Here is a 22,218-nt window from a genome sequence, read left to right on the forward strand (position 1 = left end):
AAAACATACTTTTGTGACCATTTGGATTATTCGTTACATATAATTTTTATGTTTTAACTATTTCACAAAACTTCATATCCATAATTTTTTAAATCAGTACAATTAAAAAAAAAGGAGCTGGGCTTAAAGACATTTGAAAAAGTATCACAAAACCACCAGAATTATTTAACTGGAATAAAATCCCATTCAAGACAGACATTCAGCAGGTTTTTACCTTCCTCCCCGCTGGACATACTTAATGAAAAAGGGGTTCTCACTGTGTCCTTCTAGCAAAAGGAGAAAATCTCTACTTTATAGTTAAGACAGTGGGGACTGACTACGTTCTTAATCATTGTTCACACAATTTCTTCTAACCAAGTACAATCAATGTTTATACCCACGTTGGATTACTTTCTGTTGGATTCCAGTTATTTCAGGTTGTGTGGGGTAAGGAGACAGGACGACAGGCACAGAAGGGAAAGAGGGAGGTGAGAGGCAGGACCATTAAAGAAGTTTAAAATGTTTAACAAAGAAAATGCTTTAAACCAATGAGCATCCCTAAGAATGTTAACTTGTATGTATTCATTTTCAGTATCGTGGGAATTCAAATGTAAACATGTCATTGTCCCTGCCTCATATTGTGAATCTATCCCAATATTCCTGCTTTTCTCACTTTCTTCCCCCTGTTCTAATGGAGTATGCTCACTTCCTCCTATCAAAGCACCTGTGCTCTAGGTACCCACAGATTCTGCACAAAAACCTCAGCCTCCAGTTCCTGCCTCCTTCTTCCACACTGTTAATATTGTGACATGGTAAAAGCCCCATAAAACTGCATACCTTAACCATACCTCAGCTTTCTATTGAAACTGCTCTCTGTAACCCAAATGTGACAGGCAAGCAGTCCAAACCCATGCCATCTTGGCCCCTGCAACTTGTAATAAGTAATTAAGGACTGTAATTTCCACCCTACCCAGACAATGTATAAACAAATGCTAATCTTGACTTTTGTGAACCACTTAAGTAACAATCAGAATGTCCAAAATCCCCTGGCCCTCAGATGTCTGGAGCTCCTCACCCTCATCTTCACCCAAGAATCCACTGGAATGTCCCGGGCCCCTCACCTTCATCTCTGCCCAGGAGGTGATTTTCAGAATCCACTAGCCCTCAGAACGTCTGAAGCCCGTCACTCCCACCCCTGCCCCTCACCCTCACTCCCGAGGTGGTTTTTACAGGTATAAAAGGTCTTGACACCCTCCTTTCAGGGCCAAGGGTTGGAGAGACGCGAGTCCTCCGTGGCCACCGGCAATAAAAACCCTGCAATTTGGCATACTTTTGTCTTGGTGTTAGCTTTCTATGCTCAGGCCAGTACAACAATATCAGCCTCTGAATCACCCCAAATCTCTCATCCTGAAACCATACTCTTCCTTTGTTTCTCCCCAACCCAATCTCTCTGGAGCCACCACCTGACTTCTAGGTTCCCTCACATTGCCAAGCTCTGGGAAAGAACAAAAGAAAACAAATACTTGTCTACACCTGCTGCCTCCAACTCCCTTCCCCTACTTTTTTGCTTCTTACATTTCAGTGTGGAATAGAACACATGCAAATATGAAAATAAGTGGTCAGCCCCTTCCTTTGTATTCACCTGCAATACTCCGAGGGTCCACCACACCCTGCTGCCTCCTCCCCTCGACTCCCCAGGCCGCAGGTCACTGACTGCTCTTGTGTCTCACACTCTCTCCTCTTCTGCTTCACATAACACCCTCGCCTCAATTTCTTGGACCTCAGGGCTCTTCCCTGCCTGCTTGGTTGGTTCTCACTGCCCCAGGTCCTCCAAGCTAGCTCCTGAGTTGTCTTTGCCTTCTTTTCCCCACCCTCTCCCTAGGCCACCTTACCCAGCTCTATGACCGCCTACCCCACCAGGTCTCATCCTGAGCCAGACTGACACATCCATCATCCATCTGGCATCCTCCTTTGCACACACGCCAGATCCTCAGCTGTAACGAGTCTAAAGTCACCACTGTGACCCTCTCTTCTGCCCGGACCCACCTCCCTTCCATTTCAGTCTACAGCACCTCAACCTGTACTACTGCTTCAGTCAACAGCTTCGGATTCCTACTTGTCTGTTTCCCCCTCACACCTACATCTAATTCATAAACAAATCATGTTGGTTACGTCTCCAAACATACCTCCCACTTGCCTATGTCTCTCCGTCTTCCCTACTTCTAGAGAAGAGAGACAGGTAAACAAGTAAACAAGATAATCTAAGAAATTACATGACATCCACACTACTTCCCAGAGCCTGGTAGCCCCAGGTGATGTGCTCCCCCACCACCACCCTGTTCCTGCAGCATCTGGATCCTCCACCTCCATAACTCTGGTGTCCACTCACTGGCAAGCTCTTCTCAAAGCTCTTGAATCTCAGTGTTCAGTTCTCATCTTAAATGTCCCTCCTTAGGTAAGTCTTTCTTACCATGCCACCCCATTATTCTGGATTTGAGGATCCACTTGTTTTCTTGACAACAGATAACCCAACTTATTATGATTTGCTGTATTTTAAATCTGCCTCCTCGACTAGATCATCAGCGTCATGAGAACATGTAAGTGGCTCACCATTTGTGTCCCAGCACCAAGTACAGTATCTGCTACAGAGTAGATCCTCAAATATTTAATGGATGGACAAACCAAATGAATATTTGCTCTGTTTCTCATATCAGATGACTGTAAGACAGCCTATTCCCAGAGCATTGGGTTTTAAGCTGAAATTAATGTCCTTAATTAAATATCTTTTTTGGCTTTTCTTTTTTAAAATACATGGAAACGTATATATAAATATGTACACTGTTAGCTGAGCTAGCTATAATACATTATTAAAAGCCCGGAACTTGAAATCAAGCAACTTATGTCTGAATCACACAGTTCTGCAATATGCAGACTACGTGGGCCTAGCTTCCTACAGTGTAAAATGTCTCTCTGTGATCATCTCAAGCTTTCAGGCTCCCCACAAGGCTTAGCATATAACTGGTGTTCCATAAACATTACTACAGAACAAATCTATGGACTTCTAAGCATCAATTACACATAAAAATTTTTTAAAGCTTCCATGGATCTTCGTGCTGAGAAGCACAGTACAGAATCTTGCCATGGCAAATGGGCTCCCAGATATTGAAGGCTGAGAAATGAACAGAGCTCTTGAGCTTTCAGGAAAACACACTTTAATCTTCTTTTTCCTTTGTCAAGGGTCTTTATCAACTCAAAAGTGAATAATTTTGAAGAACATTTTAACAAAAGGAAAATTCAATTTACTTGTCACTTTTTGAAGTTTCGTTTCATAAAGCTCATTTCATAAGGATAGTGGTGACAGGCCCATGACTCATCAAACACTCCATCCTGTACTGCCTTCCTACACAATCCTATTCTTAGCAAGCTCAAAATAGCAACTTGGTATATACAGCATCATAACTTTCTCTAATAACCCCATGCCTAGAGGCCCCCAAAAATGACAGTCTGCTTCTGCTACTTACCTATCCAGGAGCCCAGAATAGCAAGAGAAAGAGCTCTCCCAGTGCTGCCCATCTCTGCCATGGCACCTCAGGGCAGCAGAGCCTGCAGAAAACTTGACCCCTGGCCCCTTTCTGAAAGTAAATATGGGAAATTCAAATTATATAATTATCAAATGATATGAATTATCTATTCCCTTCTACAAAATTCTAAAGGATTCATAAGCTCCAAAGATTATTCACTGAAAAACTTTAGGAAAGATGAAAAGGAAGGAAGAAAGGGAGGGAGAAGGAAGAGACAATGAAAACTTTAGTGTCCTGGTAAGGAAACCTGAAGACTGTACTTACTCTGATGTGCTTTCACCCTAAGGTTTAGAAATATACACTCTCATTAAAGGTTTCAATATGTCAAAGAGGTGATATCAAATACATTTAATGGAACAAAAATGATAAATTTAATGTATTGATTGGCCAATTTGGATATAACAGAAACCATTAAAGATTATTTTTAAAAACTTAAAATTAGTGAACTTGAACTGTCAACATAATCTACAACTTTCCTGATCGTTAAGCGTTCAAACTCTAGCTTTTGCAGTCATAGGCAAACTACCAAATACTCATCCACAAACTTTTTTACATTTTAACTTCTCCCATTCAATGCAATATATTTTCATTGGCCATCTTTTTATTTTAGTGTTACAGAAAATAGGAGTGCATTTTAGAATCAATGGTTTTTTAGATTCAATGAAATTGCATAAAACATTTTAATGCAGTGAGTCTTTTTCAGAGGTTTCTACAATAAACTTTATTAAAATCAGTCCTCAAAATCAGGAGTACTCAACAGCCCCTTAAGGGAACCAAAACACCAGAAATAACACAGCTCACAGCCTCCATGTCTAGGCAGCAGCCCACCCAGAAAGCCATGAGTGGTTATACTGTTTCTCTAGGAAACGCTTGGAAGCTTCTGCTTTAAGCAACATACAACACACAGGTATTGGTTACTGACCCACCTCCTACCCGGTATGCTATTTAAGAAGTGGCTAAAACCTAGAGACTACATTATCTATACACTAAGTTCACCAACACCATTGCATTGAATGTGTATTTTGTGCACTGATAGTTTAACCACCCTCAGTTTTTCATACCAAGCCAATTCCCCAGATATATTTGAAAGAACACTCATACATGAAGGCAACAACTGGGAGCAAAAAACAGGTGTCCTAAGAACTTGGAAGGAAGGGTAATTAACCAACCCCCGGAAAGCTGGAGTACGAACTCCGCACAACCAGTCTTAACAGAGCATAGCCCTCAACTCTGAGAACAACCTATTAGATGCCACAAGCAGTGAAAAGGAGCCCTTCCCCTGGGCCTCAGCTGGCCAGGTGACAGTGTAGCCTGGAGCCTACCTCAAGATGTCATCAAGATATGCATATGTCAGTAGGCACTCAAATCACCCACTGGCACCTGCCTGCCCTGTTCAACAGGCACAATTCCCCACATGCTTCTGAGAAGCCACAGATGAAATCTTGGTAGATTTTTCTCTTTAGAAAAAAGCACAGTAGCTGGAACAGGGTAGGACCTCCATAAATATTAGTGATCATCTGCCTCACTGGCATCTCAACAAAGAAGAAGTTGCATAAGGTAAACTTTCCAGATCCTGGAGAGTAAAAAGGAAAAAATAGGGGAAAAAATGCTGAGAAAAAAAAGCACTAAGGAAAAAAATGCTGCCTCCATATGCCTTTCTATCCCAGCCTCAGTGAAAGGTGCTCAATGTACTTTTGGTCTTACATGACTTTCTAGCCAATGGTTTTCAATCTGTGCTCTGCAGGGCAGGAAGACATGGAGAAAGGACAGGTAGAAATGCTAATTTAGAAATTTTTTTTTTTTTTTTTTTTTAGACGGAGTTTCACTCTTGTTACCCAGGCTGGAGTGCAATGGCACGATCTCGGCTCACCGCAACCTCCGCCTCCTGGGTTCAGGCAATTCTCCTGCCTCAGCCTCCTGAGTAGCTGGGATTACAGGCACGTGCCACCATGCCCAGCTAATTTTTTGTATTTTTAGTAGAGACGGGGTTTCACCATGTTGACCAGGATGGTCTCGATCTCTTGACCTCGTGATCCACCCGCCTCGGCCTCCCAAAGTGCTGGGATTACAGTCTTGAGCCACCGTGCCCGGCCTAATTTAGAAATTTTAGCCTCTCGTCCTTTAATCAGATAATTCCACCTGTGTAATATATTTTGTATTTCTGTTGGAAATTTTGTTTAAACAGATTTCCACAGGAGAAAAGCTTAGACTCCATTGATGTGGTTCTAATATAGTAATTGGAAGTAAAATATAATTTCCTAATTGCATTCATTTCTAGGACTGCCTTCACAAACTGGGTGACTCAGAACAGAAATTTATTGTTTCAAGTCTTAGAAGCCAGATGTCCAAACTCAAGTTGTCAACAGGGCTATGCTCTCTCTGAAGGCTCTAGGGAGAATCATTCCTCCTTCTGGTAGTTGCCAGAAATCTTTGATGTCTCTTAGTTTTTTGTATCAGCATAACTAATCTCTGCTTCCATTTTCCCAGAGCAAACTTCCCTCTGGGCATATCGGTCTCTGTGCCTCTTCTTATAAGGATATCATTCATATTACATTTAGGACCCAACCTCATCCAGTATAAGCTCATCTTAACTAATTATAACTGCAGAGACCCTATATCCAAATAAAGTTACATCCTGAGGTTCCAGGTGGACATAAATAACTTTAGAAGATATTATAAACTTTGCTTACTATCATTAGTCAACACAGTAAACAAAATTTGTAATACATTCTAAAATTATTTAAAAGCGTGACTTATTTTTAAATGGTTATTATTTTAAAGTCTATATTGACTTATGGTACATATTCAAAGATAAAATGTCTATAATTGACAAAGGTTTCTAACACTTAAGCTTCAAGTAAAGGGAATTTCTATTATTCCTCAGTCAAATAATAATTCCTATCAGGAGCTCCAAATCTGTAACCCTTAAGCCCATGAGAGTATGAAGAGTTGGTTGTGCCTAGAAGTCTGAGTCTATACATACCCTAAGCATTATATGAATAATTATATATATATAAACATAAATATTAATCAAATATAAATGTATTTAAGATATTAAATACCTTACTGAATCAGTAACAGCTTTTAGTCATTATATATTTCCTCAATAAGATGCCAGAAAGATAAAAACTGTTACCCTATGCCTTTCCAAGAAAACCAAAGAAAAGTAAATTAATCAGATGGATCAATTTTAATCTAGCAATTGGCAAAGACCAAATAAATGATAATGATTCATGCTGGCTATGTTACAAAGAAACAGGCATCCTCATTTACTGCCAGTAGGACAAGATACAGTGGTACAACAAAAACATCGTGGAAAGCCAAATCTGATATTAGAAACCAGGATCCTTAAAAAGCACATATGCTCTTTTAAGCCAGAAATTCCACTTCTAGAAATGTGCAGATAGTTCACTCAAGAATGTCCATCTCAGAGTTGTCTGCACTGGGGAAAAAAACACTAAAAACAGTATAGTGATTGGTTAAATTGCAAGGTCTCCATAGAGTTAACAATCCTTAGTCAATTAAAATTTACATTTTCAACCAAAGTAAAGTGCTTGAATTAGAAATAGATCCCTGATGTCCTCCAGATGTATATATGGCTTGCTCCCTCACTTTCTTCAGCCATTTACAATGTCACCATCTGACTAAGACTTTCCTTGGCTATTCTATTTAAACTGCAAACCAGTCCCCAACCTAACCCCTGCCACGCACACAAACACTTTGTGTCCTTTCTCTGTTTCTCTCCTTAGCACACATCACCAACCAACACTATGTATACATTTTTCCTGTCTTGCTTACTATCGCTGGAACGACATGGGCAAGTATACTGCATGGGTTTGTTCACTGCTGATTATTCAGCACCCACAATATGCCTGGCATATGAGCAACATTCAATAAATATCTCCTGAATCACTAACAGTATAACTGAGAAAGCAAGTTGTATCAGTATATACTATTAGGTTGGTGCAAAAGTAATTGCAGTTTTTGTCCACTACGTAAACTTATTTTTGTATTTCTCTAAGAGGAAAAGTAAATACATGCATATAAAGACAAGAGGTCTAGAATGAGAAACCAAGGTTTAACAGTTAATAGATCTGATTCATAGGATTACAAAATTTGCCAGTGAAGGTTTTTTTAAATGGGGAGGATTTAAGGGGCAAAACTCCACGTATTTTATAATTTTTCTTAGCATATTGAATCTGTAATAAGTTTGGGGGGGGTGTTGTTTTAATTTCAAAACTGAGTCACAAGTACAAGAAGGCCAGGGAATCACAGTTTGAAAGCACAACCCTTGAGACTGGAGCAGTGACTCTCAAAGGCATTCCTAGTAACAGTACCCCTGCAAAGAAACTGAAACCAGGTTTCCCGAAATCTGGAAGTACAGTCTGCAGCAAACTCAAAACTTCTTAGAAGTCTCTCAGTTGATCTTAAAAATTAAAGCAAATATTGCATTCTACTAATTTGTCTTTGTCTTATCATAAAAATGTATATTACTTACCAGTTAAATTATTTAACCTTTTCCCCAAAGCTTTTGTGTTGATTTTGCAGACAAGGAAGATGCTCTGTGTATGCCCTGCCCACTACAACTACAAGTTTGAGAAGCACAGTGCTTAGATGTTTCAAGAATACATACTGGCTCAATCTGCCAACAAGTTCTTACTGAAAAACTTAACTTGTATGTCCCAAATTTATGAAAGATTACTGTGAAAATGTCAATAAAGTCACCTGTTTTGTAAATATATATGTAAAATATATGTAAATAAAATAATCTTAGTAAGTTCCTCAAAGTGGTACTGTAACTCTCCCCACTCAAAGATAGTTTTAAATAATGATTAAGCAAGTAAATCCTGTTTGGTACTAGTTACTATTTTTAAGTACCAAATGCTTTTCCCTAATCTGAATCCCTAATTCAGTAACAAATGGATATGACTCTATCTTTGACTAAAATATTTAACAGGGCTTAGTTAGTTCAATTCTACAAATACTTCTTAATCATATACTCTGTACAAGGTAATATGTAAGTGTTTTAATGGAATATGAAGACTATTCTATTACAAACATGTTTTCACACTTTTTAAACTTCAAAGCTTATTTCTTGCTGTTTTGCTTTTTCACAATTGAAATGGATCTCATAGAGTCCTTCATTTCAGTTTAGAAGACTAAGGCTCTAACAAGGCAACTAAAGGGACTTAAGGTCCCAAGCTAGAAGCAAAGACAGTCTCTGAGACCCCCATCTCCTTAAGGTCCTAAATCAGAGCTCTCTTTACCATACTTTGTATAAAATCATACAACTCATGTATGTACCTGTTAACACTATTGAAAACACATCTCTATTCCTCCATAAAATAAACCAACTGCACATTTTTAAGGGCCATATAATTAACAAATCAGCAAGTTCCATTTATGTTTTTATGCAGATCTATATGTCTACAAGGTTAAGTATAGACACACACTGATATATTTAGTAAGATAAATTTAGTTTGAAAACACGTCAAGTGACAGGCTTTTGTCTGATAGTTTTGAGTAAGTCCAATATTTTAAAAACCTAGTGACTGTGCTTCATTTTCAATATATGGCAAATCAAATAAATTACACCAGGTATAAATAAACCCAACTTAATATGCTTTCCACTACACTTCTTACAATTTGTGATATACATATTCACATTTTGTGTTAAAAAGGGAACGCTGATTCCTTAACGTCTAATTTTCCACAGCGAGACATTAAAATAACCACCTGCCTTGACCATAGTAAATCATTCTATTTTTGGCAGCAGACTTTTCTTTACCAAAGATAATGCATACATTTCCAAATCAGCTTGAAATGCAGATTCTCATGCCAGGCATAATGACAGGCCCTCTAATTATATCAATCCACCAGGAAGTTCACTCAATTTACAAAGGATAAAAGATTAATCATATAAAAATCTTTCTGCTTCCCCCTAATAGAGCACTATGTAAAGACTAATTTTAGTAATAGCAGCAAATTGATTAAAAGTTCAAGTTCCCTATTTAAATTCCTTTCTCTCCTACATAAAAGAATTTTTGCAGGCACTGTCACCATTCTATCTGTGACAAGGCTTGTGGTTTGTCTAGCATTATAGGTTTTCAATCAAGAACTATTATCATAGCACTAAGCAACGGGGCTGTGTAAGTGGAAGTAATGGAGCCCTAGGGAGGACACAGGACATAGTTCTGCAGATGCAGGGGGATAAAACAAGTAGTTCAATTAGTATGTAATAGACTGCCTCTGTATGCTTAAACATGGACTGTTGGTTGATTGCAAGGCAAAATGTGCATGACTTTCCACATTTATAAATCGAAGAGGCTTACAAGCACAAAGATAATCCTCCAGAATGTAAACCATTCTTAGCATTATCCCTCCATCTGGTAAACGAACAGCAGTGATGGGTACATAGGTAGGGAACAGCTCACGATACAAGGAGAGGGATTTCATAAGATACCATTATGCATGCTGATATTTCTGACGCACTGGATCATTTTACTTCTTCACGCTGAAGATGCTTCTGGAAAGCAGAGGCAGCCTCCTGCTCCTTTTCTATTTAAGTCCTCAAAATTGCGTTCTCTCTCACTATAGGAGAGGACCACGCTTCAGTTCCAGAGACGAGCCTCTAGGTAGCAGAACGAGAACACCACAGGCTGCTGCATTTAGACCGAAGACAGGCAGAATGGGACTAGGAGCTGAGCAAGACCTGGCGATGGAGACGGCAACTTGGCCTTGACGTCGGAGGTGCAGAAAGTGCTGTCCCCCCACCCCCCAGACCAAACTGCCTGCCAGAAGTAACTGCTTGGGGGATGAGGGTGTACACTGGTAAGGTTTTCCTGAGCGGATTCTACTTCTCTAAGTTGTACGGCCACAAGAAAGACGAAGGGAGATTCTCGGTTACAGAAGAGCGAAAATACGAAGGCAGGGGTGGAGCACCGTGAATTTAGGGCAGGCGTCCTGGAGATGCGACCTTTTGGCACCTGCACCTGTCCTGGCAGGTGAGCGCCTCCCCGCGCAGGCGCCGCGAGAAAAAAATATCTCCCTGAGAGGCTACTGTACTCGTGTCATAATTTAGGGTAGAAAGGATTTCCTCTGGTCGTTCTTCCAATCCCTTCTCTCGTTGAAGGGAGCCTCGGGCCTTGTGCCCAGAGCCTGACGAATAAGATACAGTGAAAAGACCAGGGACGCGCAATGAGGAGCTTCCCGCCGGCTGACTCCACCCGCAGGCCCTACAGTCACCTGAACCCAAAGACCCTGGAGCGCCCCGGGACCTGCCTTGCACGCCCCTGGGCCGCGCCACCGCCCTTGCTGGGCTCGCGCAGCGTCTGGAGGCCCAGCCAGCGCTGCTGCAACATCCGACCGCGTCCAGTCGCCATGGAGACCAGGCGTTCACCACAGGACTGCGCGGGGGCGGAAACGAGGAGCGCTTGCTCGCAGACAAGCCCCACATCGCCACACCCCTCCACGCATGCGCGAGTGGGGAACTGTACAGCTGGCCTAGCGCGTGCGCAGACAGCACCCGCGCCAGACGGCTCACAGAGCGGACTTCTAGAAATTTCCGGGCTTGGCTTCTTTACCCACCCTTAACATTCTGCCACCAGGGGCGCCAAGCAAGTCCGCGGCTTATCGTTTAGGAAACCGCTGCCTGATTTGCAGTGGCCTCCCTTCAGCTCTGCTTGCTGGCTCTTTACTGTCCGGTTTTTCTGAAAACAGTGAAACGCAAAACCTAAATCATTTGCGCACGCGGAATAGCAAGGCCACAGTCAAAGGGAGCATTTCCCAGTATGTGGAGTCCTCTCTAGAAGGATCAGAAGAACACGTAGTTTTCAACTAACTTGGCTTTTGCAACTCCCGCTTGAACCCCTCAGGGTCTGAAGTACCGATTGTGCCACAAACGCCCCACTTTCCCGCCGCTCCAAGGACGTACAGCGTCTGCGCAGGCGCCAGGCGCGGGGAGAGTCTGAGGGCGGGCGCCGTGCTGCGGCAGCGTTGAATTGTGGGAGATGTAGTCTCTTTTGCGCGGCCCACTGTCCCATCCCAGTTAAGAGCAGGGTCTTTAAACTACTATTCCCAGAAAGACGGGGGAGTTTCCCAGGTGACTTTGCGAAGGCATGGCAGGGATCCTGTGAATGTCAGCCCAGAAGGTAATCAGAGTATTTTAATTCAAATAGAATGAAGACAGAAGGGAAGGTGGACATCAGGTTCACTGTGGAGACTTTTCGTTTTTATTTACGCTGCTGAAGCTAACGTTTTTGCCTAACACCCCATTTAAGTAAACGTATAGGCTGGAATAGGAGCCCGGCCGGATGTGAGGTGAACCCTAAAGCTTTCCTAATTGTAGTTAGCATCGTCCCTAAGCGGAACGATTTTTGTGAACATGATTTGTACTTTTCTACGTGCCATACAATATACGGAGAAGCTGCACAAGTCCTCGGCAAAGAGATTGCTTTTGCCACACGTTGTGCTTAACAAAGCGTGCTTGAAGACTGAGCCCAGTTTGAGATGGGGGCTTCAATATCAGAAGAAAACAGTGCGACCTAGATGTATCCCTGGAGTCACCCAGAAAGCCATCTGGACTCAGGGGCCGAGCTCCCGAAAAGCAAAGGAGGATAGTAGCAAACAAGTGTCTGTGCACAGGAGTCAGAGAGGGGGAACCGCCGTCTTAACAGCACAAAAAGGTAAAAAAGGAATACTTTAACGATTGGTCTTTCATCAAGACAAGCTCCCCATACCCTTTTACACCAAGTTCACTGCCAAAGGTGAAAAAGCAATTCACATGAGTTTTTAAAAACTGTTTATAATTTAGAACTAGAACATATAGACTTACAGTTTTCTTTACAGATTGAAACTTAGATTTGAAAGTTGATCTTTAATTTAATATAACTTTTTTGCATTATGTCTGGGAAATTTTTGTCAAGTTTTATTGGCTCTGTTACATATAATAAAGAGTAACTGGATAGGATAAAAAGAGAGATCATTGACGCATAACCAGTAGGGAAAACTTTCAGATGTTACCTGCAATAATAGAAAAACATATAGGGAGGATGGAATGTGATTTGTCAGGGAAAGTCAGAGATGTGTTCACAGGTATTTTAAGATTTGTTTTTTAATTTCTTCATTTCACATGTAATTTGTAGGGAAAAAAATAAAAGACAAAGCAATTTAGACCCCCATGGTTATACCACACAAAGATGACTTTTTTTTAACATTTTGCACTTTCATACACATACTTTTTAATAATTTTAACCCAAAAAATTGAATCATATTCCACCAATTGTTTTGTAATCTGCGGCATATGCCAAAAATATAATCTAGTTTTTCATTCATAATAGTTCAGCACAAAGGAACAACCCATATGCAGAGGTGAAAGGCATAGAAACGGGCAGATGTGTCAGGTCATCTGGCTCAGGCAACAGTGCTGCTGCTTGCACTGCACACCAGGCCTCCTTAGAGAGCCCTACTGCACCCCATTCAGAGGCGACAGTACTTGTTACTGAGTGAGTGGATGGGAGCAACATTCCCAAATGTGAAATATGCTGCGTCCAAAATTCAAAGAGGCCTATGAAGCATTGTGTTAGAAGGTATAGGGAGCAACAATTGTCTTTTACTTGCGAGGGCATGTCCTGGCACTCCCCAGTGTAGCCCCACGAGGCCCGCTCATGTGTTGGTGAGCCTCTGGATCTTTGTTGGACCCACCTCTCACTCTTGCAACTTGTCTGACCGAGCCTTCTAACACAATTGACACTTATTACTTAATGGGCTCAAACGTGATGGCATAAACATAGTGGACAAATGTGATATTCTGTTCAATGTCCAGAAGAGGATTATTCAGATAAAACTTTCTGCACTCATAGAAATGTCCTATATCTGTGCTGTACATTTGGTTAGTTCCTGGCCACTTGTAGCTATTTTGAGCACTTGAAATGTTGCTAAATTATGTGATTGAATAACTGAATTAATTTTAATTAATTTAAAATTGAACTGAAATAGCCATTAGTGGCTACTGTATTAGCCCAGGTCTAGAATGACAGAGGGTGAGAGAATTAGCAGATCCTGGGCAGGATCATAGTAACAGGATAATCCTGTTATTATCTGTTTCATGTTACTACAGACTGCTCCTGATGCCGCTTCTCGAGATAGGGAAGAAGGCATTCTTCAAATCAATGGCCAATACCATGAGACTGTGTTAATGCACTCCCCTGTAAAGTTACCATATGTGGTATTGCATGTGTACCCTGGCTATTACTTGGTTGAGTTTGCAGTGAACCACTGTCATCTCCAGCCCGTATTTGTTTTTTTGTAAAGAAAGACTGGTAAATTACAAGGGACTTTACCACCATTGGTGACCACCATGCCTGTATCTAAGATCTCTAAGAATAGCACTGTCTCGGCCATTCCCCATAGATGTGATACTGTTTTTATTTTATTATCTTGGTCACTGGGGCAGTTTTGGAGGCTTCCATTTGACTTTTCCCACTGTGATAGCTCTTAACCCACTTCTAAAAGAACTACTAAAGTAGGAGTTATTGTTGCCAATTACTCAGTACATCCTCTTGATTTATACATTTGGAAATCACAGAAATGATTACCAGATAAGTCCACGGACCCAGCTATCAGCTTCTTACATGCCGAGGCAGGTCGGAGGGTCATCATGACTCTCCAGATCCTTGGACATCACTGTCAGCACAGATTATGTCCAAGTTGATAACTATAGGTCCTTTTGGTGAAGGGCTGGGGGAGTCAGTCACATACACTTTCCTTCAGTAAAGGGGCTCCAGGTCTGAAAACTTGCTCAGGTCCAGGAACTGGGGCAGTGTTCAAGGCTTTGCATTAGAGCGGCTGCCTTCAGCCTCAGGAGTCATCTGTAGTTAATATCTAATGACTGTGTAATTTAGAAGTAGCCTTGTCCACTACACATCCATCTTGCCCTTGAGAACACCGTGTTCTAGTCATCAACTCTGTTGCTCTGTGCAGGTCAGACACTCTCGACTTGCCATCAGTTACGATGGTTGCACCCAACTTGGCTTCTGCCTAATACCGCAACCTGGTCTCTGTTTCAGAATTCTTTTGCTGTCAGGGCATCCTGCTCTGTAAAGATGTCAGGGCTTCCTTGTGGCTTTGGTGTACAATGTCCTCCAGTTCCTCCTCAGAATATAGTCAGATGGTGGGCTTTCAGGCTTTATATCTTATATCTATGGTAGCATCCCCATTCTTCAAGGCTGTTAAGCCTTTCCTCCCGTTTGCCATGGCTGTTCTGTCACTTTTACTTAATGTGGACCATCACTGTCTCAAAGTTTACGGGAGCAAACCTAGCCAACTGCATATCAGTTCCCAGGGTGCTTGCCCAGCTGCTAAATTCATCACAGGAGTGTGCCTCATGCTGATCAATTCTCACGTAGCCGGGTTTGTGTTCTGTGCCCTTGACACACCCCCCTTAAGAGGTAGTGATATGGTATATATGTTCCCCTGGCTCCCGCTGGTGGGGCCTCCAGCTCCTTCTGTGTATCGTTCCTTCTCACCCTTCTCATGCCCAGTTGTGTTGTAATTTGGCCAGGAGGGGAGGTGGAGAAACCTCTTGAGGGCAGCATGTGTCTTCCTAGGCAGAAGCCACCCACCCACCCCTCGCCCAGTTTCCATGATGGAAGAAGTGCCAACCTTTACCAGACAATGAGCTGCTTAGAGCATTGACCTCAAGGGCCCCCAACGCAGCTTTCCTCCCAAATCAGGACCCTGACCTATGTGTGGGAGGTTCCCTTTCCTCCCAAATCAGGACCCTGACCTAGGTGTGGGAGGTCTCATGGGCTTGAAATGCCAAACTCCCTGCTGCCCTTACGCCACAGACTTGACCCCTGCGTTTTCTGCCCTCTTGGGTGCAGTTCGAGTCTTGTTCTGCTGGGGAAGAGGCCCCTGCCCTTGGTACTCACCTTCATTGGTAATTAGTTATACGTATCATCTCATCCTCTCTCTCCAGAGTATCCATGGCCCCAACCACAGCCCTTTAAGTCCTTAAAATTGCTGATTCCTCCTAAATTCCCAGAAAAACACACCAGCCAGTGCATTCCCTTCCGCCAGTATTCCATCCCAGGTCTCCATCAGCTGCATCAGCTGCACTACAGCTATATGACAGGCGCTGTCAGTGCCCCCCTACCACCGGGGACAGAGTCCTCATTGCTAGCCAGTGGCCAGCTAGCCAGCTCCAAAATCCCAACTGAGAGCTGCTTACCACTCCTGGCAGCAGCCGTTGTAGGTCGGCTTCTCAGGGAAGTGAGATTTGCGTAAGGAGGTTTATCAGGGAGTGCTCTCAGAATGCATCTTGAGGGGTGAGGGAAGCAGAACTGGGCAGAGGGGGAAGCCAAAGTGTATTTGCAGTTGGGGCCTCAGCTACTGTTCTGGGGAGCTCTGGGGCTGAGCTGGCCAGTCACCATCCGTCTACCTAACATGGCGGCTGAGTCTTACACTTCTGCATCAACCAGGCATTGAGCATGGGCTGGCCCAGGAAGTGCCATGACCTAAGTGAGGAAGCTCTCTTATGATGGAATGCCCGGAGAGGAGTTCGGCTGATAACTGCAGCTGGGAACACCCACACCACAACACCTACTACAGGAGGCCTAGAGAACTGCAGAAGCAAAAGGCATGAGGGTTTTTGGCATGAAAGTATTAGATCTGAAAGGGTTGAGAAAGTTAGTGAGCAGCTTCCACTGGAGACAGCTATAAAGTAACAAACAGAAATTTTTTAAATCTGTAGAATATGGAGAATATTCAGCACAGGGCTTTATATGTAACAAATATACAGGAGCTGTTATTTATCCAATAAATGGAGAATACCTATCAGATACCCTAAGCAAGGCAGGAATTAATTGTTGGGAGGAACAGTCAGAAATCCAGGGTGTTGGGGCCAGTGACCTGGTTTGCATAACAAGGACAAATAAGGATACTTACTAGAACTAATTAGTTGTTATCGTGTTCTCAACCTGGGACTTGACACGTAACTGGCAGGTAATATTTATTGAAATGTATTTTGTGACACTGAGAGTAGAATGAGATGTTGTTGTAGGCCCCAACTCCTGAACCTTGGAAGGGAAATTGGATTTGTGACAATTGTTGAGTCAGTCCCATGAATTACACATACTTTGGCAGATGTGATCTTTTTGTTATTTGAATAATATCTTCTAAGTTGGGAATATTGCTGAAAACTTGAAGGATCGTGCTATGCTAAAGACTACTTTTAAACAAGTGTTATATTAGTTAAAGACTTCTTTTAAACAATGTTGTTTTATATAAAAGTAATAGAAGCTTTTTATACAGAAGAGAAAATAACAACTTCTGTTAAAATTTTTTTCTAAAACTTTTTTTCTTAAAAAATTTTTAAAGATTTATATTTCAGAAGTCTGAGTTTCTAATGTGGTGAGTAAATTAGCCTATAAACATAATGCTGGGAGGTGACTCAGTTTCTCAGCATCAGTGTAAAGCATAGTAATAATTGTAATATTAAGGTAGTGTAATTGTAACGTTATATCTCTTTTCATATATATGAAGATACACATAGTAGATACATGGTAGCTGTTGGTGAGTAAATAAACAGAAAGACTCACCTGATATGCTAAGCAAGGCAGGAATGAAATGTTGAGGGGGCCCTGGGGAATCTAGGGTATTGAGACCAATGACCTGATTTGGGTAATAGGGACAAATAAGGGCATAATACAAATACATTTATTTATAGCTATATATACATACATACTCTGCCCCATAACACTGTCTTGATTGAGTTTCTTTAGTTCTCAGACCTTTCGTTTAATCCATATGCACATGTTTTATTAGTGTGGAAAAACAAATGTCTGGTCTGTGCATGTTCTTCATTTTCTAAGTTTAATTCATAAATCTTTCTGGCCAACGAAATTTCTACTCCAAACCCAATTCTGTTTTTATGTACCAGTCAGCGTGTGGGGTGGGACTGGCATTCGAGCTAGTTACTGACTGTTAGGAGTTGACACCCATGTTGGTCCATTCAGTACCTTACCTGTTTGGTTGTCAAAAGCCAGCACTCTTCCTAATCTGGGAGTGGCAGATCTGGGTCCAGTGTTGCCTGACCTATGGCAGTGGTAGACTGGATCACTTGTTAAAAGGATTTCTTCATCCTAGAAATTAAGACAGTGTTAAAATTATAGCGTTAAATTAAAACATAGATTCCCAAGCCCTGCTCTGAGAGTTCTGCAGAGGCAGTAACAGTAACACACAGGGAGTTTTCAAAACGGCTGCCCCGGTACACACGCAGACCCCTTGTTTTGATCTGGAGGCAGCCTTTCTCTCGCAAGAAGCACAGAAGCAGCAAGCAAGCAGGCCTGCTCCCAGCCGCCACGGGTAACCTATTGGTGTTTTCTCTTTACAGTGAAAGAAACCGGAAGAGATTTTTCCTATTTAGTAGTGGTGCTCTTTGGAATCACCATTACAGGTTGCAAAAAAACAGCAAGTATAAATCCTTGAATATCTTTTCAGCTGGTCTTTTTATGTTGCCCTGGCTTTACTCCATCTTTATTTTCTGTGATTTCAGGTGGCTTGTTTTACACAATTTTCAAAGAACTCTTTTCTTCCTCAAGTCCTAGCAAGATATATGGGAGAGCCCTAGACAAATGCAGATCACATCCCGAGGTTAGTTCTCAAGATTCAGCTACATGAACTCTGATGATGGGGAGAAAATGTCTGGGAGGAGGAAATGGGCAGAATTCAAGAACCAGTTCTCATGCTAGTGAAACTCACATAATAATACATAATGCTTGAGTTATCATTACATTATTAGATCTTTGTTCTTTAAGAGAACCCAAAACTCAGTGTACAGATGTTGTCATGCTACTTGTGCAAGAGAGTGATTTTGCTGGTTGTTCGTAAATACTAAATTCTTAGAATACACCAAAATATCAAACTCATGATAGTTTCTAGTCTTTTTAAAGCCTGATGCGTGACCTCATGGTCATAGTGTCACTGCTCCTTACGGAAAACGTGTCCTATGCAAGCACTCTGCACAGGGCCCCAGTGCATCATCTTTATTCAGTCTCACAAAAACCATTTGTGTTCGGTGCTCCTTGATCTTCAGTTTGCAGAAGGAGAGACTGACACTTAAAGAGATAAGTAACTTCACCAGGATCATGGAGCTGGTAAGTTGGAGATCCAGAACCTGAATCCAAGCAAATCCAAGATTTGCTTCCAAATCTGAAGCTGTTAAGCACAGTCTGCCTCCGCCCTTCCCAGGGAAGAGTGAACATGGGGAAGCTGCCTTGGTTCTTTGAAGGACCCTGTCGAGAAGGAAGGCTTTAGATGTGGCTTTCCAGTCACACATAGCCAGTGTGGCCTGGGAAGTGCTGTATTTCTTACTCCCTGATGGAAAGCTTTAGCACTGAAAACATTACTCATTGAAATCCAGCTTCATTCACCTTGAAAGATAACAGCAGATAACTCTCTGCCATTATCATCATAAATATTAGGCTGTTTTTCACACAGACCAAAGAGTAATGTCATCCCTAGCATTTGCAGTCCCTAAAGAGGAGAAAGGTTTGAATCCACAGCATGCTCTCAAAACAGAGCCCAGGGCTGATCTTCCCTGGGGCTCCGGCTCTGACTGTACCACTTTTTCCAATCATGTCAGGGTGGAAACCTCAGAAGCTAACAATCACTGGCATCTTTCTTTTTAAATCCACCGATTTCTCTTAATTGGACCGAGGCAGGGAGGGTGAAGTATTCCAGAGGTGAAAACCAGCAGGAAATAAGGAAGGTTCCTATGATAGTTACTATATCTAACAAGAAACATTCTTTACATGTAAATGTAAATGTAAATGTTTCTGCGGAAATACCTATGGGTGGTAACCTAATTAAATGTTAGAATGCATCTCTGGAAAGAGATGAAGAGTTGCTATGTTATTCACAAACTCATAGATTTTTCAGCATTTTGAACAAAAACCTCCACAGAATATACAACAGTGAGATATTAAAGTCATAACTTAATTTGCTGCCTGAAAAAGCTTTACAAATAATAATTAAACTAACAATTTTGTCAACATTTTTTAATGGGTACCCTTCTCTTTGCCAGGTACTGTGTCTGCTTGAAAAATAGAAAATCCTGATGGTGTTGATATTTGTATGTTAAATAGATTAAAGTGGATTGTTCTACTTGTTTGAGCTATACAGTTCTGAAGTATCATCTTACATGTTACTTCTTTTTCTCCTGGAAAATGTGATACTGAAGATATTCTTCAAACAGACAAAATACGATAAATTTCATAGAAATGAGGGTCAAATTTTTTTAGTTTAGTATCAAATTTATATTTTTTAGAGGGTTCCACAGTATTTGTATTTTGAATTCAATAAAAACTATATTTCCACTTCATGTGGATTTTCTCATTAGAAATAATAGATTCACACCTGTGGCTCTGGTTTATTTTAAATGTCATTATTATCTGTTTTCTTTTTCTTCACTGTGTATGGTGACTGAAAATTTTTTGATCTCATAGTTTTAGTATTAGGTACCATTAATTAATTAAATTTCATTTAAAATGTTCATACATTTTATCTTCAAACCAAAGGGTATTAGTAGAGAAACAGCTGAACCCTGTGTTGTTTTGTTTGTTTTCTGTAAGGGGAGCAGGAGCTGCGTCATTTCTGCCTACATGGTTCTGAAACTATAAGTCACACCATAAAGCTACCTATTTTAATCTTTGGGCATGAAATATTTGTCTAATTTATTTACGGGATGATTTTTGTATAATAACCCTTTTTTTCAGTTTTCTTATTGAGTGGTCATTTTTGAGAAGGTCCTAGGCTTACTGGTTTTTCTTTTTCCTAAAATCATTTGGTTGGTTAGAAATTATTTCCTTAGGAAGCTTTTAACCCACACACACAAAAATAATAAAGCCCTGTCCTTGTTCTGCAGGTGATTGGTGTCTTTGGTGAGCCTATTAAAGGCTATGGGGAGGCGACAAAGCGGGGTCGCAGGCAGCACATCAGGTACCATGGCTTGAATTCAGAGGAAGCTCTGGGGAGATTTTTCAATGAAAGGAACTTAGACTGATCTTTCTTTTTCTCGACAGTTTCGTTGAATATGTAAAAGATGGGCTAGAACACACGCGTGTGAAATTCTACATCGAGGGCTCCGAGCCAGGGAAGCAAGGAACGGTGCATGCAGAAGTGAAAAAGGTGTGGGAATCGTGGGTCATGGGGTCAGAGGTTCTAAGCGCAGTGTTACTTAAGTTCTAGAAAGGAAAATAATACCTGGAAATACTACATTTTTTTCAGAACCCAAAAAGTGGTGAATATGATTTTCGATACATATTTGTAGAAATTGAATCCTATCCTAGAAGAACTATTATCGTTGAAGATAATCGATCCCAAGATGATTAGAAGAATCAAGCAAGCAGGTTACAGATGGATGCTGCGTGGCGTGGACTCACTACTCCAGTCTTCACAGCTCTCTTCCAGAATCTGCTCAAAAGAAAGACAAGAGTGTATGGTTTCTAAAGTGAATCTGATACAGTATTTGTTACATTTAAACAAACTAGACATTTTCTTTTGGAAAAATTATGAAATAGAGCATATTTTATGTTCTCCCATTGAATCAATCATGACAGTATTTCTGCTTTAACACCAACTTTCCTGAGTAGAAATGGTTGTTATTGAGAATTTTACATCATGTAAATAAAGGAAATAGATTTTAGTTTTGTGTTATAGAACTGAATAATGTCTCCAGAATAAAATTAAAACTAACAAATATTTCCTTAGCAGCTGCCCTCCACATACTTTGTAATCTGACTTGAGATAAACGTGAAAATGGCTGATAACCATAGGGAACCAGATGGTAAATACATTCTTCAAAATTGTATAATTTTTAGGAATCTGACTCATATTTCCCCCTTCAGGAATTAAGAGCCTTCTACATAGTGGGAAAAGTACACACTCCCAAGTTGGGTAGACCTGGGCATGCACCTCACCTTTTCTGGCAGGTGTGTGGGCCTGTGCAGATGCTGCAGCCTCATCAGGCCTCCCCGTTGTGTGGTTTGTTAGGATGGCAGTGTGATGAGAGGTGCAAGCCTGGACCATAGAAGGCAGCTGTGACGTGCCCTCATCCCCTTAGAACTTGCGCTGATACTTCTCACTGCCAAAAGAGCGAGGGAGAGAATAAGAGACGTATTCAAATATGTGTGTGAGGCCCCCCTTTAAAAAAAGGCAGGGGGCATTATATTTTATCTGAAGTACTTGCTGGGGATTTGGAAAAATGTGACCTTCACGTACAAGATCCTGATTCCCTATCTGTGTAAGTGCTATGTGCATTGGGAGAGGTCTGGAACCATGTTTATCTGTGACGGCCTCAGTGTGAGGCATCCCCTCTGATGTGTTTGTTCCTTCTCCCTTAGAACTGTCTGTAGAGGATATGTTCTTGAAATTTGGGGATATTCAGGATAGAGGGACCCCCAAGCAATCTGTCTCTTCGGTTTAGTTTATCTCCCTCCTTAATTTAGTCTTATTTTAACTGCTTTAGATGTTTTTAATTTTAATTACAAAAATTTCCAACATTTAGGGAGTATAGAAGATACAGCAGACATTCTTGTCTCCCTGCTGTAACACACTGACTGGGTGAAGCCTTAACTTAGGCTTTCTCTGCTAATCGTTT

At 41.4% G+C, this 22,218-nt stretch overlaps 2 protein-coding genes across 5 annotated transcripts in view; one reads left to right on the forward strand and one right to left on the reverse strand.

The window, feature by feature from the left end:
* Positions 1 to 11,034, reverse strand: part of FBXO15 (F-box protein 15) — a 77,531-nt gene extending 66,497 nt beyond the window's left edge. Inside the window, exons 1-2 of one of the 2 annotated variants that reach the window (XM_017527537.2) lie at positions 10,806 to 11,034; positions 3,501 to 3,611 (exon numbers count right to left, since the gene is read on the reverse strand). In XM_017527537.2, coding sequence (XP_017383026.1) covers positions 3,501 to 3,611; positions 10,806 to 10,942 — 248 coding nt within the window. In that variant the 5' untranslated portion in view covers positions 10,943 to 11,034. Of the gene's footprint in view, positions 1 to 2,589; positions 2,776 to 3,500; positions 3,612 to 10,805 lie in introns of those variants that run through there. The other variant, XM_037738139.1, reaches the window with a different exon arrangement.
* A 550-nt stretch (positions 11,035 to 11,584) lies between these two features.
* Positions 11,585 to 21,324, forward strand: TIMM21 (translocase of inner mitochondrial membrane 21). Of its 3 annotated transcripts, XM_017527542.2 has the most exons (6): positions 11,591 to 12,244; positions 17,953 to 18,015; positions 18,115 to 18,212; positions 20,485 to 20,558; positions 20,642 to 20,747; positions 20,847 to 21,324. In XM_017527542.2, exons 1-6 carry the CDS (start codon positions 11,944 to 11,946, stop codon positions 20,949 to 20,951), a joined length of 747 nt encoding a protein of 248 aa, XP_017383031.1. In that variant the 5' UTR covers positions 11,591 to 11,943; the 3' UTR covers positions 20,952 to 21,324. The 3 variants fall into 3 exon arrangements, 2 of the variants coding, with proteins under 2 accessions (XP_037594068.1, XP_017383031.1); XR_005200071.1 differs by having other exon boundaries at positions 11,585 to 12,244; positions 18,575 to 20,558; positions 20,642 to 21,324; XM_037738140.1 differs by lacking the exon at positions 17,953 to 18,015 and having other exon boundaries at positions 11,588 to 12,244.
* Positions 21,325 to 22,218: the final 894 nt, after the last annotated feature.

This window comes from Cebus imitator, unplaced genomic scaffold, assembly GCF_001604975.1.
Source record: "Cebus imitator isolate Cc_AM_T3 unplaced genomic scaffold, Cebus_imitator-1.0 Scaffold49, whole genome shotgun sequence".
In the NCBI taxonomy this organism is placed as follows: domain Eukaryota; kingdom Metazoa; phylum Chordata; class Mammalia; order Primates; family Cebidae; genus Cebus; species Cebus imitator.